Here is a 16,752-nt window from a genome sequence, read left to right as displayed (position 1 = left end):
TCACAAGTTGCAGCCAGATGTTCCTGTGCCCTACATACTTCTGGGAGTTACACAGTGTCCTTTAATTCCCAAAATATGATCCACCCAATCTAGCTTGACATTTTTGTTATGGGTTCTTAATTGCGAGAACAGTGGCATGATAAATCTCTCGTTTTTTGATAAAAGCAGTTCCTCTGTTGTCCAATATGAAATATTAAATAAATGAGAACATGTAACACTAAAAATACGTAACTTTTGATTATTGTCAGAGGCTACTGTGGCTTGAGGATATTGTAAGTCATCTCAAAAACAGTTTGTACAACTTTAAAGTATTTTCAAAATGTAAACAGATACAACCAACAACACGGGAATGATTAAGATAATCACTGTTCATCAACCTAATAGAAGGAATACTACACTGTTACATAAATGTAAATATAAAGACCATAGTGCAGTCAGAAAAAAATGTTTATAGTAAAATGATGAAAAAATAAATAAAACCTATAATTATGCAAAAATCCCATGTGCATGTAGACAAGGCTAAAGAAAAATGGAGAAAAATAAAAGGTGATCTTTCAGTGAGTTTACCTTTACCTCAAAATTTTAGGAATTCTTATAATAATACTATTTGCTCAACACAAAACCTTTTTAAAACACCTGGTTCACTCTCTACTCATTTTCTCATCAATAATCTCACACATATCTACTGTCATCTGTCTTCTCATTCACTTACTCAGCAAATATATTGAGCACCAAGAGGACTTCATCAACAGACTGTTCCTAATTACTCACTGAGTCTATCATAAAAAGTTTACCCATTTAAATGCAAAATATGTTATGCTCACTACAGTCATTCTACTAGAGAGTTCAAGAAAAATGGACTTTCGCTAATAGCTTCTGTGCTATGCCCTTAGGAGTATTTAAATCAACTTGCTTTCATTCCTGTTGAAAGTGTGACAGTCTCTTAAAAATTATGAAAACAGGTCATCAAATTTAATGAAAGGTCAACATTACAGAACAGAGATCTGGAAAAACAAGTGATGTTGCTTGAAGAATACATAACACATGTATCCTCTCAGAAGTTTTAACTTTTCATATCTTCCTGTCAACCATTACCATACCTTGCAGGTAGTTTTGGCACCTGCAAACTGATATTTTCAAGTGGATTGTCATTCATCTCATAAGAAGAACTCCAGGAGCAAATCTGATTTCCTGGCAGTCCATTCAGAGAAAAATAAAATGACACCTGCTCTGGAAAAAACCTGATTCCAAAGGCAAAGGCAGGAGCATCATACAACCTAAGTCTCTTGGCCAGCTGATCTCAAAAACAACGCCTGCTCCCAAAGAAGTCTCTGGCATTAAACTGACCCTAGATGACCTTAAATGAAATTATTGTCCAGCTGTTTCCAAATCAAATCAGCTCTGACATAAACTGTAGAAAAATTATCTAAACTTAGCCTTTCAGATATTATGGCCAAGAGAGATGTACCCATATGACGTTTATATTATCCATAATAAATGCTACCAGAGAGTCTGTAATGTTTTTATGTCTGGCAACAACTTTATCTTAAGGCTTGAGTGGATTATAATTTTTTTTTTTTTTTTTTTTTAGTGATCCTTTTACCATACAACTATCAATTTAAATATAGTAACACTATCATCACTCACTGTAAAATAGTTGTAAAAAGGCTTTCTGGGTAAATTTGGTTCTTGTTTTTTGGCAACAATCTCAGAAACTGTTATGCTCATTTAATTTAATGAAGTTAAAACAAACAGAGACAAATTTCCTTTTATGCCAGGAAAATTTAATTCTAGTTTTTGCATATTTCTGTATCTAATGTGTGTGTATGATTATCTTTCATTATTTCAAAACCCTGGCAAAAACCAATGAAAAAATCTCCCAGTTCCCCTATTGCTACAACCCTAATGCTAGTTCTGCATCTGCTAGTGGTTAACATCTATTACTGCTTTACAGGTTTCACAATCTTTAGGGAAAGCATTTTTATGTTCTAACTTCATCAAGGTTAACTAACTGGAGGAGTGTGGGGATACACACACATGCACGTGCATCTGAAAATGGAAATGTTCTTCCTTACCAGTTGCTGTTGAATGTTCATAAGTTTAAAAATATGTCCAGTGCAACTGTCTCCAGGAAATGGGGGTTCAGGATATGATTCAGACTCAGAGGTTAATGTATAGATGTCCAACTCTCGATGATGCCTCACAGAACAGTCTCCATAAGATATTTCATACGATAAACTGCTCCAGGAGTCTGGTTCTCTAGCATTCTCCCTGCAAGTAAGCAATCTCTGGTTAATATATATATTCCGCCACCCAGCCATAGACTAAACCTTCTAAGTCTTACGTAAAATTTCTAACCTGATTGCTCTTTAAGACTCTGCAGCAAAAATTTGGTTTGTATACCTTCCCAATGATTCGGGCATATAACTAATTGTTCCAGCCTCCTCACAAGAAATCACGAAATGGGTTAAATGAAAACTGTAGTATTCCTCCCTAAGGATGTTCTTCTGATAAAGATAAAGAGAAGCCTGAGATCTTAAAATAGTTAATGTTATGCTAACAATCAAATAATGGGGAAGTATAAGGAAGATGGTTTTAGCCTGGTTTTCAATTGGTGCAAGGCTTATTAAGAGTTGCTCTTACAGTTGAAGAACGTAAGAGGATAGGAAGAGGACATCCCCCTATTAAAAAGAAACTAATAGACCAAGAAGGTAGGCATTGCCTGGATCTGAACAGCAAAGTTGGAAATGAGCATTTTACATGACCTAAACTGAAAGAACAATAAATGGCATCTCAGCAGCAAAAAGAAGAAAAACAAAAAACAAAAAACAAAAAAAAAAAAACAGTTGCTCTTAAAACAAGTTATACCACATGCTAATTGAGGTCAATTCTATTAGGAAGGGAAGAACCAACCACTCCAACCTATATAAGGGCACTCCAACTTTTGTAACAGTACATGGAGGAAACACCCTCAAAATTCTTGAAGTCAACTACATAAAGTACTACAATACCATATTACACTATACTTGTCAATATACTTATAAAATCCTATTTTGAATGAAGCACTTGGTTCCTAAAACTTCAAGTTAAAATTTTTTAAATGTAAAAATAAAATTTAAATTTAAAATAGTTTTATTTTGCTCAATTCACATCAGATACTAACATTTATAAAACAAATGTATTTCACAGAGTCTAGCTTCCAAAGCCCTGTAATTTCAGGTATAACCTAACTTTTTAGAATTACATATAGAAATGTTAAGCTTGCAAAAGACAGGAAACTTTCCCCAGGCTAAAGTGTCTGTTGTAGATAAAGAATTATAACACAGCAAAGTTGCTGGCTCAAGGACTGATGTCCTTGGTGCAGGTTAACCTACTGATTGAAATGTTAAGAAAGCTGCTCCATTGTTATGTTAAAATACTAAGGAAATTGCTGTAGGAAAAGACAGTGTTTGCTAAGAATAGGCTTTTGTTGGTGAATTGACTTAACCTTTTACAAACTGCACTATGGAATGTCACTTTGTTTATTTCACTGATGTTACTAGTTTCCATTTGTTAAAACTATACTTAGCCATAATTCTGCCCAGGTCTTTGTGTTCTTAGTAATGATTAAATCAACTGAATTTTCTTGTGAAACTTCCTTGTCTTTACAATAAAAGGGAGAACCTAACTTTGAATTGGGGCTGTCACATTCAGCTTTCTCCTCCTAATGGGGAAGTTACGGAAGTTCAGTCCTTCTGGGCCTCTCAATGCATACACAGTGCTTTGAGTAATGGAGTAATTCTGTTTTCGTCTCCGTTACACAGAGGGAAGTGTAACAAAAACCAACAAGAGTACAGGTATACAACAAAGCATTTCTAGGACAAGTCTCAAAACATGCAATCTCTTTCTACGTGGTCTCTCTTTAATAAACATCCCACTATTATAAGTCAACTGATTTGAAGAAGGTAAGTGTGTTTCTTCTCTAAATGCCACAGCACCTCTGAAGGTACACCCATGCCCATAATGTCTGCTGCAATACAATACACAATCTATGCTGTGTTTTCCCTCCAGATGAAGGTACCTCAGGGCATAGGATAAACAGGGATGAGATACACAATGGCACACCATACAATCTAAGATTACTGGGTAACTGTACCTTGGCACGCATTTCAAGTGTTAAACTGCTTCTTCTGTATTCAACATAAATACAAATTTCTGAAGCCCTGGTCCTTGGTGTCACGTCTTTTCTTGTTAGTTTGATTTATGATATAATGCACAGGGATGGAGATTTCCGGTTATAAACCCCAGAACTTTACTTCCTCGCTATGTGATGTTAGACAAATTTCTTAACTACCCTGGGCCTTAATTTCATAATCTACAAGAAGAGATATTACAATCCAAACACTGTTTTGAGAATGAGAGAAAATGCACATGAAGAACTATGTTTATAGTATTTGGCAAGGAGAAGTCACACACTGATGTTGCCTGTTCCTCCTCCTGATGCTCTTTATGTCATTTAAAAATAATGCCTAATAAATCTTCCCTTCTTAATCACTAATCTCATGTTTTCTGATTTTATCAGAAAATTCCGTTTCCTCTGAAAGCTTTAAACATACTGAAAACAATCCTCAAACACCATTCTGACTACTTGCCTAGTAGCTCTGACCAGGCAAAATAACAGATTGTGCTTTCCATCATCCCTTTCCTCCTTATCTGGAATGCTTTTCCTTTTCCTTTCCTGACATTAATATCTTTGAATCCACCATATCCCACCTAAGCAAACAGTAGATTTTATCCCACCTCAGCAAACAGTACATTGGAAACACATCCCTAAGATTCTAAGACAAAGAAAGAAAGTTGCATTTGAGATCATTATTATGTTTTAAAATTGAAGAAACTAAAGAATTAAGAAATAATAGACATACTATCCACTGACAGAAAGAAAAAGACAACATCAACTGACTCTCCAGAGTTTTTCCCTACTAAATAGTATCTGTCTATCAACAATTCACCTCAGAATAATTGCAAATTTAAAGTTGAAAATATGTTGCAGTGGAAAACCTACAAGATAATGGAAAATCATGCACTGGCTGAGGGTAACAATTAAAAGGCTGTTCCAAAAAACTACATAATTTACAAACTCAAAAGTGGCTCCTCAACATTAGGTTAAAATAAGATTAGCATATGCTATGGTACATGTTTTATGCATTTACCAAGCTGCTCTACTCTGAGTAATGACCTCAAATAGAAAAGCATCTTTAAAACAGTCACTTAAAATTTCAGTGAATGACTCAAGAAGTCAATCAGCGACACCAAATGAGGGAGGACAACTCTGTAAATTCAGCTTTTAAGCTTGGGTTGACATTGCCACTAACACGCTTAATTAATTTCTGACAGACATTACTGGCTTACTCAGATTACCACATATAGCCATAATTCAACAAAAAAAAATTGAAAAACAAAACCTGATTTATATACCACCACTCAATGTGAACTAAATATAACAATCTTAGAGGGGACTGTTTGCCAAAGCAGGGGCAATTAAAAGATGATACAGTCCATTCCCAGCAAGATGGAGTATTCCATTAATCTTGCCACTATTAATTCTCAAATTGTTCCGTTTTTAATATCTAAACCTTGGGGAATTCCCTTCTCTCACCACAACCTATTTCTACCTTCTCCTTCTCCTTCTACAGGAACGTGCTTTTGTTGTCACAATTATCTCCAGGTGCTAATTCTTCAATCTCCCAATTCACTGTCCCTGTGATTTTTGTTGTTTCCTAGTCCCTCTAGATACTAAACACCAGTCACTGCAATTATTCTTCCACTGGCTTCCATGTGTATCTGTTGCTACTGACAATCTTCCAAACCCATTTTGCCTACAGATCTGGTTAAACCCCACCATTCATTCATTCAGCAAGTATTTAGGTGCCAGGCACTGTTCATGGCGCTGGTGATGCGAACCAAAATCCCTATCCTATTGAAGTTTATACACTTAGCAAGGGAGAAGAAAGCAATCAAGATAAATAAGTAAAATATCTAGAAGACAGCAAGTGCGAAAGAGACATATAAAACAGGGATGAAGGCTGCAATTTTAAATGTGGTGGGTCAAAGACAGCCTCACAGAAGTGACATTTAAGCAAATACATTTCCTGTGTTAAAACCTTTATTGGGTCATCTAATAAAATCTAACAAAGCTCTATGCATGAGAATGTTGACTGCAACTTTAGGTATAATAGTTTTAAAAACTGAAAACAACCTAACCATTCAGTAACTAAAGCATTATTTGGCAAATTAAAAGAACAGATCTATAAACTATTATGTAGCCATTAAAAATAACTGAAATAACAGTTCAATAACATTGAAATCTATAATTTATGTGAAATAAGCAAAATAAAAAAGGGCAAAACATGAAGATAAGTCTAAACAGTAAAATGCACAAAAAAAAATAGTGTCAGGATGGTTGGCTTATAGTCCCCAAGATTTTAACTGATGTTTTCAATAATGTTTTTAAAGTCCCTATTCAGCCAGGCCTCATTGCTGCTCAGTAATGCTTTTACTCACTTGTGTATTAATCCATCCCCACAGGAGTTAAACCTTCTATAATTCCCTCAGCATCAAACATTAACCTTGCCTACTTCATTCTCAGTGACCTTTTTCTCCTTTCTTAGTGAGAAGCTCGTAACTAATACAATCTAATGTAACTACAACAATCACCTCCTGAAAAAAATGCTTCTCCCAACCCTCTCTAACTTCAGGCTACCTCTCCTAGACTGTGATTTTGCTCCACTTCCTCTTGCCTTCCTCAGATCCCTGTTTCAATCATCACCCCCTGGCTGCCCTTGGTTTTCCTCCTGCTTCTGAACTAGTTCCTTCCCCATACCAGCAGAAGACAGAGCAGCCGTATTCAACCCTGCAGACAAGAAGTTCTTGCCTGCCCAAGGAATCTGGCCCTCAGTGGACATGTGGTGATGTCTAGAGACATCTTTGGTTGTCCCAACTTGGGGGTGGGGACAGAGACAGGACACAGGACAGCTCCCTTCAACAAAGAATCATCAGGCCCAAACTGTCAGTAGTGCTGGGGTTGAGGAACCCTGCTGTAAACCCATTGAACCACTTTCTGTCTGCTGCCTCTCCTCCTCTTCCAGGAGGCACTCACCATCTCTACTTCCTTTCCAACCATTTCAACACTTCGAGGATTTGCAATCTGGCTCCCACTACTCCAGTGACAAATAAATCCCAAAATCCAATGGCCCTTCTTTGTCCCCATCATCCTTGACTTTTGCAGAATTTAAAACTGTTGACCTGACTCTTCTTTTGACATTTATTCTCACTTGCCATCCACAAAAACCCATCCTATTCATCCAGTTGGCTCCTCCTCTTCGTCTCACATCTTAGATGTGAACACATCAACTCTCTGAACTCAGTTCTCTTCTTTCATCTGTCCTTTCCCAACAGCCCCATTTCACCTGCAAAATCTCTCTTGCCTCAAAGTCTCTCTGACTTCCTGCCCCACATTTCCAACTACTTAATGAATGTCTTTACTTAATGCATGTTCAGTGGGCACTCTCAAATTTCAAACCTCAATTTTACATTCCCCAAAGCAGCAGCAACTCCAAACTTATTTCCATTAATGAAACCACCATTATCCCTAGAAATAGCATTTCCCTTGTTCAGAACATTCTGTTGACTTTATGTTTGCAATGCTTCTCCTGGTCAGCCCCTATTTCAATTCCCATATGCACCACTCTAGTTCAGACCTTCATTAAATTACCTGGACTCTTGCAGCCACTCTTGTTACAGGCCAACTGCCCTAGAATCTCCACCATCCTCCAAATCTACAAGTAATTGTTTTTAAAGTAACAGTGATGTCATTCTCCTGCTCAAATATTTTGCTATGCAAAACAAAACTACTTTTTTGTTGTTCTTTTTGCATTGGGAGTGAAACTCATGCTTTGTGTACCCATATCACCTACATCTTCTCAATCTTAACCATTCTATGAAGCATCCTATCTCTACTGTACGGATATATAAAGCAGAAAGCCACAGAACTTGATGACCAAGGCCACAAAGCTAATAAGCAGAACCAGACTAAAACTGTCTCTTTCCATTCTACAATGGTGCCTTCATTGCCATGTGGCACCAGCAGCTCTTCTGCCTGGCCATCAACGTTCTCCACATTATGGTGCCAATGTTCTTTTCCAGCCACAATTAGTATTCTAATACCCTATTCTGCAGCCAAACAGTAAATGTCCATTCCTGAAACACACCTCATCAGCGAGGGATGCTAGCCCATCCAAAGTCCATCCCTCTTTCAGTCTAGCTTTCTGATCTCTTTTTCTACTCTTCTTCCTACTGATATGGGATCTTTTCTCCCCTCTGAATACACAAGGTCCTTATTCTACTACTCTCTTATGGCTTTGTTTGGACTATATAATGTTTATTTATATACCTGTCTTTTCTCTCTCCCTAGAATACAGGCTCCTTAGGTCTAGGATATTGTTTATTGAAGTTGCAACTTACTGAAAGTTTAGGATCTACAATCAGTACAAAATTCAGAAATAACAATTACAAAGAATTTCTCTTTATCACTATTTATTTGGGGGGGGGGGGCTGAGTAACAAATGAAATCTTGGCCTACCATTTTTAGACCATGTTATCTAAAAACTACACATCTCCAAATGAAAGAATCACAAAGCGGAGCCAGACATGCAAACAGAAGAGGAATCTGGGAGTTGAGACTGATGAGAAATTACAAATTGACTTCCCAACATAGATAATGAGTATTTAGCTCACCACATGTCCCCCTCCACCCCCCCCCCAAAAAAAAACCCATGCAAACAGCTTGTCCTTTTCTCCTCAATTTTGGTTGGATCAATATTCAGTATCTACACTACTATGCATCTAGATATACTGTTCATAGCTGATCCAAGAAATGTACTATGGTTCCTTTCTTGTACAATTTATTATTTTCTCTTGAATTAAGTGAGTCACTTTCTCTTTACCAATTACTCCCAACCAAAATCTTGTTTTCATAGTCTAGCTTCATAATGTGATATTCAAAGATCATTCAATGAAACATTTACTGAACACCTATTAAAAGGTAGGCACTGTGCTAGATGCCAGGGCTATGAGGATACCTTTATCAAGGATAAAACTAAACACACAGTCTAAGGTCAAACATTAATTAGATAGTCACGGTTTGACTTAAGTGTTGTTACTGCCACCTCCCGTTCTTTGGAAATATATGCTGATGTATTTAGGAACAAAGGATCATGATATCAGCAACCTACTCTCAAAGAGTTCAGTAAAATTTACATATATATATATATTTATGTACACACAAATAGACGAAGCAAATGTAACAAAATGTTAACAACTGGTGGATTTAGATGAAGGGTACACAGAAGTTCATTGTACTATTCTTGCATCTTTTCTATGAGTTCAAAATTTTTCTAAATAAAAAGTTAAATATAAAACATTGATTTTAAAAAAGGTCAAGGAGACAATTCTTTCATTCTTCTATGATTAGTATTTACATAAGGTAGGGAAGAAACTAATATTATTTGAGTATCTACTAAGACACAAGCACCCTGGCAGGTGCTTTTAGGTACACTATTTAATTCACTCTTCATATCAATCCTTCAAAGTAGTAGTATTCCTGTTTCAGAGATGAGGAAATTGAGATTCAGAAATGTTAACTTAACTCATTTGCTCAAAGTGTACTACATATATTAGTAGTTTGCTAAACCTGGGTTCAAAATCAAACTTTACCACTTATAAGAAGTGGGAACTTGGGCTAGATATTTAACCTCTTTGAGCATGTATACTGATCTATAAAAAGATGATGATAATAGTCCCTTTACAAAACTTCTGTGGCAATTAAAGAGGACACTAAAGAAATGATATAATGCCTGGCACATGGTAGGCAGTCAATAAATATTAGTATCCTCCTTACTTAGCACATAGATAATAAGTAATGGATTTGAATCCAGTCTGTGCTCTCCCCATTATATGTGCTGCATCGCTTTAAGTGGAAAGGGCTGGTCATCATGGGAATGCCTCACAGGGTACCCAGAGGAAAAAGTATTTAGGGTCATTTGCAGGCAGCATGGAGCAAAGAGGCCTTTTAGGGAAAAACTTCTTTATGAGTCAAAAGAATGTCCACTCGAGGTAGAACATTTTTCAACACATTCTCCAAAGTCCACCATCTGCTGAATTACTCAACAGAATGATGAGCACTGATGAGACTCTGATAAAATGTAGAACAAACTGCGTAGCCCAAGTTCTCATTGCCTAGCTGTTATCAAAAGAGCACATTCTACTCAAATGAAGGACAGTATCAACTCAGGCAGGCTGAAAAATGGCATGCCCACATTGTTAACAAAACTGGCACCAGCCAGACACCTACATTTTCCTAAGGAGGAAAAAAGACTAGCCATACCAATTCACTACAAATTTATTTATGTCAAACTGAGTTTCTGTAGAGGCTAAATCTCAGAGTGGTGTGATGGAAAAAGCATGGTGTTGAAGTCTGAGGAGAGTCCCACTTATACCATGGAATGATCTGAAACAAATTAGCTTCTATAACCCAGAGTTTTTTCATCTGTTAAAAAAAAAAGTGGGGATAATATCAGGTTTTTTTACAAAGTTGTTTTAAAGATTAAAGATATATGGATAGAGATATATAAATATCTTTAATATATATATATTGCAAGTACTCATTAAATATTAGATTTTTTAAAAATAACACCAAGGTCAAGGGTTCAATTCCCTTACCAGCCAGCCACCAAAGAAAATATATTAGTTCCTATTTCCTTCCACAAACAAGGGGGAGAGGGGGTACACACCATAACCACTTTCTTTTATTGCTAATAGTGATTGTTTAACAATGTATCAAATACTGAGCTATGCATGTTACATGTATCACTTCATTTATTCTAACTATCCTGTGAAGAATATTATTACCCAACTTTGCAGATGAAAAAACTGAAGTTGTGAGAAATTTAATACCTTGCCTAACAGCTAGTAAGTGATGGAGCCAGGATTTGGGCTGACATTCTAAACCACCACAGAAAAATACCTCTGGCTACCTATTTTGCACCAAAGTGGACCAATGAAACAAATAAAATATTTTCAAAGTGCACACTTTGGGAGATTAGTGTGCAACTTGTAGATTAGTGTGCATCATGGATACGGGTACAGTTTGTGGATCGTGCCTTCTGGTGGTCATTTTTCTCTTGCTTATCTTGAGGGGCTACTCTGGCTCCCTCACTCAGTGGTTCCATGACTTTGGGAATATCATGCTCCTCTAATATACAAAATTTTTTTTTTTTTTTAATATATATATTTTTTGGACCGGTATGGGGATCGCAGCCCTCAGCACGGTGTGGTCCACACCACGCTCAGCCAGTGAGCGCACCGACCATCCCTATACAGGATCCAAACCCGTGGCCTCAGCGCTACCAGCACCGCACTCTCCCGAGTGAGCCACAGGGCCGGCCCTAATATACAAAATTCTATCTTCTAGTCCCACCTTACTGCATTGCTTTCAAGATCTTGAAAAAGTAATTTTCAATATACTACCATAATTGTTAGTTATATATGCATCAATATCTAATATGCCAACATTCACAGGATAAGTAAAAATTAAAATTAAGCTAATGTTATACTAGAGTAACATCTAAATAGTTATTGATGTGATCAAGCTACTTAGTTCTTCTTACTGAATCAGATTTAAGTCACTAACCTGATTCAATGAATAATATCTCAGTTATTAATTTTCAGATGCAATGTTAAGGCCTATTTTCTCATTAAAGCAATGCCTTAACCTTTACTGCACTTTGGAATTGCCTGGAGAGCTTTTAAAAATCCTGATGTCCAGATCACACCTAATACCAGTTAACTCAAAATATCTAGAGGTGGCTCTCAGGTAGTGTTTTTTAACACTCCCCAGGAAATTCCAATGTGTCATTGGAATCCCCAGGTGACTCTAATATGCAGCCAAGGTTGTAAAACACCACATTAAAGTAACCTACAGGGGCCAGTTGATTGAAAAAAGAAAAGAAAAGCAGAGCTAAGGCTAGCAGGATTGCAATAAATACTGGAGTTGCAAGTATTATATCGTTTGACCTAATTATACAATTCCTTGGAATTTGTCCTAAGTAAATAATTTAACAGAAGCAAAAATCAGTAAGTAAAAGATGAGGCTCACACCAGCATTAGTTTTAATATTTAAAAAAATCAGAAATTAACATTCAATATTAGTTGAGTAGTTTAAATTCTCATGATAAAAATATTTTATGGGGCTTTAAAATAATTATAATGACCACAGAAATAGATAAGAATATGATAAAGTGAAAATAGACTACAAAACTGAACATTGATGCAACTGCTAAACTCTATACAATGTGGGAGGTAATATCTGATTATGAAATAAACCTGCCTTATGGTGGTAGTGCCATTATGAATAACATTATTATGTATAACTTAATTCTTAAAAAAAATAACCCTCCCTCTTGCTCACCTAAGTCAGAGGACAGAGACAACAAAGGGGAGGTGTCATACACAGAGAGCTACTTGAAAGGAACACAGGAGAAATAAACATGACACAGAAGTCTCAGCAAAGACTCCAACACGGTTATGTTAAGTTCATCCCCAAACCAACACCAGACACTTCAAATAGATCCTCACTGAAGAAACAATCCCAGGTTAACCAATCTCTACTCACCCCGTAATGCACTTTCTCTTTTCAACACTCTCGCTCCCTGGATGACTTAAGTCATCTAGGTGATTACAAATTAGAAGTGGTTACATAGAGGTTTCTATTTAAATGTTACTGCATTTATATTTATATACAAGCTAGGTTGATCTGTCAGAACTTGTGTTTCTTTGTCTATTCCATGACAGTCATTGGCTTACTAACTACTTAATGTCGCCTGCATACCTAGTGCTTGATGCTACTTAATAAGAGTAGAAACACATGCACCTGAGAATTACTTTGAAAGTGAGAACATTGCAGGACACTGTTTTAGATGCGGAGTATACAGAGGCGTGCAAAACAGAAAAAGCACTCTTGCCCTCAAAGTGCCTTTCATCCCAATTTTTTTTCTATGTATACATACACACACAGTTTTTTAAAAAAAATACTGCTATAATACAATGTCACTGTAATAGCTACTTTTAAAATTAGCCTATTGTAAACATATTTCTGGGTCAATAAGTAGATCTACATTATTCATTTAATATCTCTAGAGCTTTACTGAAGTATAATTGTGCAGAGGTAGAATTATTTACCAGTTTACGATTGTTGGACTTGGGGTGGTTTCTCTCCTTTCCACTGTGATGACAGATATTGTGCATGTGCAAAGCTTTATCCTTTTTATGACTCTTATTCCCATTTCCAGTTCCACCACTGACCTAAATTAACCACTTTGAATTTCTGTGTCCTCATCTGTTAAATGGGGCCAATAAAATAATTTGTCTCCTAGGATTTCTGCAAGGAGTAAACACCTTGGTCTATTGGCAAGAATATTAAGCACCAAATAGGTATTATTTGATAATATTAGCTACGATGTCAATAATGATTCTCCCTTGCATTTTTATTGTTTAAATCTTAATAGGTTTGTAGTCCTCCATAGTGCTTTGTATGAAGTAGCTGCTCAATAAATGTGATCAATAAATATTGGATAAATAAGTTATTAAATGAAAAAAAATAAAAAATAAAGCTCACACTCTTAGGCAAAAAAAAAGAAAAAAAAAGAAAGTGAGAACATTAACACTGTTGACCAAAATCGAATTCTAGGTTGAAGAAAGAAATGCTTAAAGAGAGAAACGCTTACAAAATAGTCTGAAACTTGGGAAGAATGATATACCTGGATAAAGTAATTTCAAACTGATGACAGAAAACAGATCTGGAAGAAAAGTCTAATATCCAAGCATAAAGAGGAGGGGAAAAGTGGGGGAGGGAGGGACAGAGCTCATCTCTAAAATGTGAAGAGTTTCTTTAGCTTTCTCATGGAGCAAAAACAAAACAAAATCAAACAGCAACCCTGTATGTTTACCAATTTAAATAACCTAATCAAGATAGAAAGGAATGCACATCCCTTTCTTCCAGTTTTACTACTGAAAAGCATCTAAAACTTAATATGACAGAAAGACTAAGAGCTAAATATGAATCTGTAAGTCCAGTGTAATGGTGAACATTAAAAATCAGCTGATTAACAAGCTTCCAACTGTGAAGATTCCACAATTCTATGGATAAGCAATTTGTTCTACATATAGAAACTGAGAACTTTAATCATAATGAAGTCATCACTCAAACTAGCTTTTCCAGTTTGGGAAAAGAAAAAGAAGTTTTTGCTCATCAGTCTGGGCAGGACCCCTACTTTCAGGCATGAAGTTCACTCGACTATGTATTAGGTGACTATCATTAAAATTCAAGAAAATAACACACACTTAAGTTCAATAAGCTTCTAAGGACCTCGTGTGTTTGTCATAGTGCACTGACCTGATTCAGCACTTTTCTTAACTTATAATTGGAATGGACTAATCTTATCTAGAAAGTTAGACAAATAAAATAGGTCACAATAAAGACACAATGTCTTTTTCACCAACTAAGCATGACTCTTTTCATGTCTTGCTCCTCTACTTTGTAGCTTTTGCAGGAACATGTAATCATTGATCTGCTCTCCCTAATAACAGCAATGTACAATAAGTAGATTAGGTGGGTCAGAGGGGAACTTCTCAAACTATTTATGAGGAATTAGATTTTTTTTACTTTCCAGTTCATCACAGAAGTAAAAATTCTAAAAATGAATCACCACAAAAATGAAATCTAATGTCTACAGATCCTCAGGAGACAGGCTACTGGCAGGAAAGAGAAAAAGAACAGAATAAATAGAAATATGGTATGTGATACCAGCTCTAGATCCACTGGACAAGGTTTCATTTTCTCCCTAAGATATACTTTCACATAGGCCTGGGCATAGCTGAAAACTAACTAAATAATACTCAAGAGTATTTTAAAAGTTCAGTCCCAACTGATCTTTTTTATTATTAAAATAAAATCGAGAGCATCCAAATATCAACTTTAATGGTCTTGTCACAAAGAGCTTCTGTAATTTACTGACATAACTTCCCTGAATCAAATGTGAAACACTGGAAAGAAATCACAGTACATAATAAAAACAATGGAACTGTCGAGCAGTATTCAGTTTTTCAGAGCACTTTCATCCTAAACATCATATTTAATCTTTCAAGTTATAAGGCCAATGTTCTATACATAGATAGAGTTTAGGTAAACCAACAAAGGTTTCACAGAGCTATGGACTAAATGAGGGCTAAAATATAAAGTTTTAAATTCAATCCAAGCAATCTATTTATTCAAAACAATTTAGTGTAATAATTTACGTGGATTAATGAGCTGAAAGAAAACCTAAAACCAAAATATTTATTTAGATTACATTTCAAAATGGCACTAAAATGTATTCTACTGAACATTCATATCTTAAGCAACAAAACTATTTCCAAAAGCACATATTCTCTAAAAGGAAGTGCATATACAAAGATCCCAGAAGATTTTTACAGCATAAGAGTAGAGAATTTTGACTTACTCTGTGTAAAGTCTAAAATGCAAACTCAAATCTCATAAAAAAGAGGGGACTGGGTTATACAGGAAGTAATGACAAAAATACTATTTCTCAGTATCTGAAAATGTGTTATTACGGCTCTATATGAATACTCATTTTCAAATGTTTATACAGGTATTTTTCTATTATTGATAAAATGTCTCCAAAAGCCTGTTGAAAAGATAACACTACAGATGGCATGTCATTGTATTAAAAATGCATTCTACCTGGAACCTGGTCTTCTCTCTATTGTTCTTAAATTCACATTTGAAAATACTTCAAAATACCACATGTCCAGAAAATGAAGGATCTAGGGTATATATTTAATCATTCAAACATTCAGCAATATTCATGCAGTGTCTACTATGTTCCTAAATGCTAGAAATATATTGATGAAGAAATGACAGCCACGGTTCCTACTAAAATAGAGCTTACACTCATATTATAGAGGAGTATAATTACAGATACAGTGCTTTTAAAAAAAAACAAAACAGGGTGCTTATGGTAGAAAGTGTCCTGGGATGAAAATAGTGGCTTCTTCAGATGGGTGGTAGGGAAAGCTCTCTGAGGAGGTGACATGACAACTAACCTGAATGATATCAAAGAGTCAGTATGTGAAATTACTGGGAGAGAAAATATCAAACAAAGGGCACAGCAAATGCAAAGATTTTGAGGTGGCAATGAGCTGGCCAGTGTGGCTGTGAAGAGAAAGCAATGGGGATGAGGAAAATATTATGAAATGAGAACTGAGAGTCGTACAGGGTTCAGATCTCACAGAACTTTGTAAATCCTGTTAAGAACTAGAATTTTATTCTTAGAGGGGTGTGAAAACATTAGGAGGAGGAAGGCAAAAAAGAAAAAAACAAAGGAAGAAAGCTAACAATACTTAGTATGGTACCAGACAATATTATCTACTTCACAACAATTGTGAGGCAGGTATAGTGTATTTCCATTTTGCAGGTGAGGCAACTGAGACTTAGGGATAATTTGCCCAAGAACAAACAGCTAGTCAGTGAAAAGGCCAGAATTTGTACCCAGACCTAATCCTAAAACTTATGTGCCTCTTTCCATTATCCATAACAAAACTTTTATAACAGTTTCAAACCACATTCAAATTATATAAACTGGAAATCTGATATAATAC

The 16,752-nt window shown here is 35.9% G+C and overlaps 1 protein-coding gene across 6 annotated transcripts in view; it reads right to left on the bottom strand.

The window, feature by feature from the left end:
- AKAP13 (A-kinase anchoring protein 13) overlaps nucleotides 1-16,752 on the bottom strand; it is a 337,825-nt gene that overhangs the window by 151,623 nt on the left and 169,450 nt on the right. For all 6 annotated transcript variants that reach the window (XM_063091725.1, XM_063091728.1, XM_063091729.1 and 3 more), the window contains exon 6: nucleotides 2,076-2,271. In XM_063091725.1, coding sequence (XP_062947795.1) covers nucleotides 2,076-2,271 — 196 coding nt within the window. The remainder of the gene's footprint in view (nucleotides 1-2,075; nucleotides 2,272-16,752) is intronic.

Source organism: Cynocephalus volans, chromosome 3, assembly GCF_027409185.1.
Source record: "Cynocephalus volans isolate mCynVol1 chromosome 3, mCynVol1.pri, whole genome shotgun sequence".
Classification (NCBI taxonomy): Eukaryota; Metazoa; Chordata; class Mammalia; order Dermoptera; family Cynocephalidae; genus Cynocephalus; species Cynocephalus volans.
This window is presented reverse-complemented; position numbering and strand designations above follow the sequence as displayed.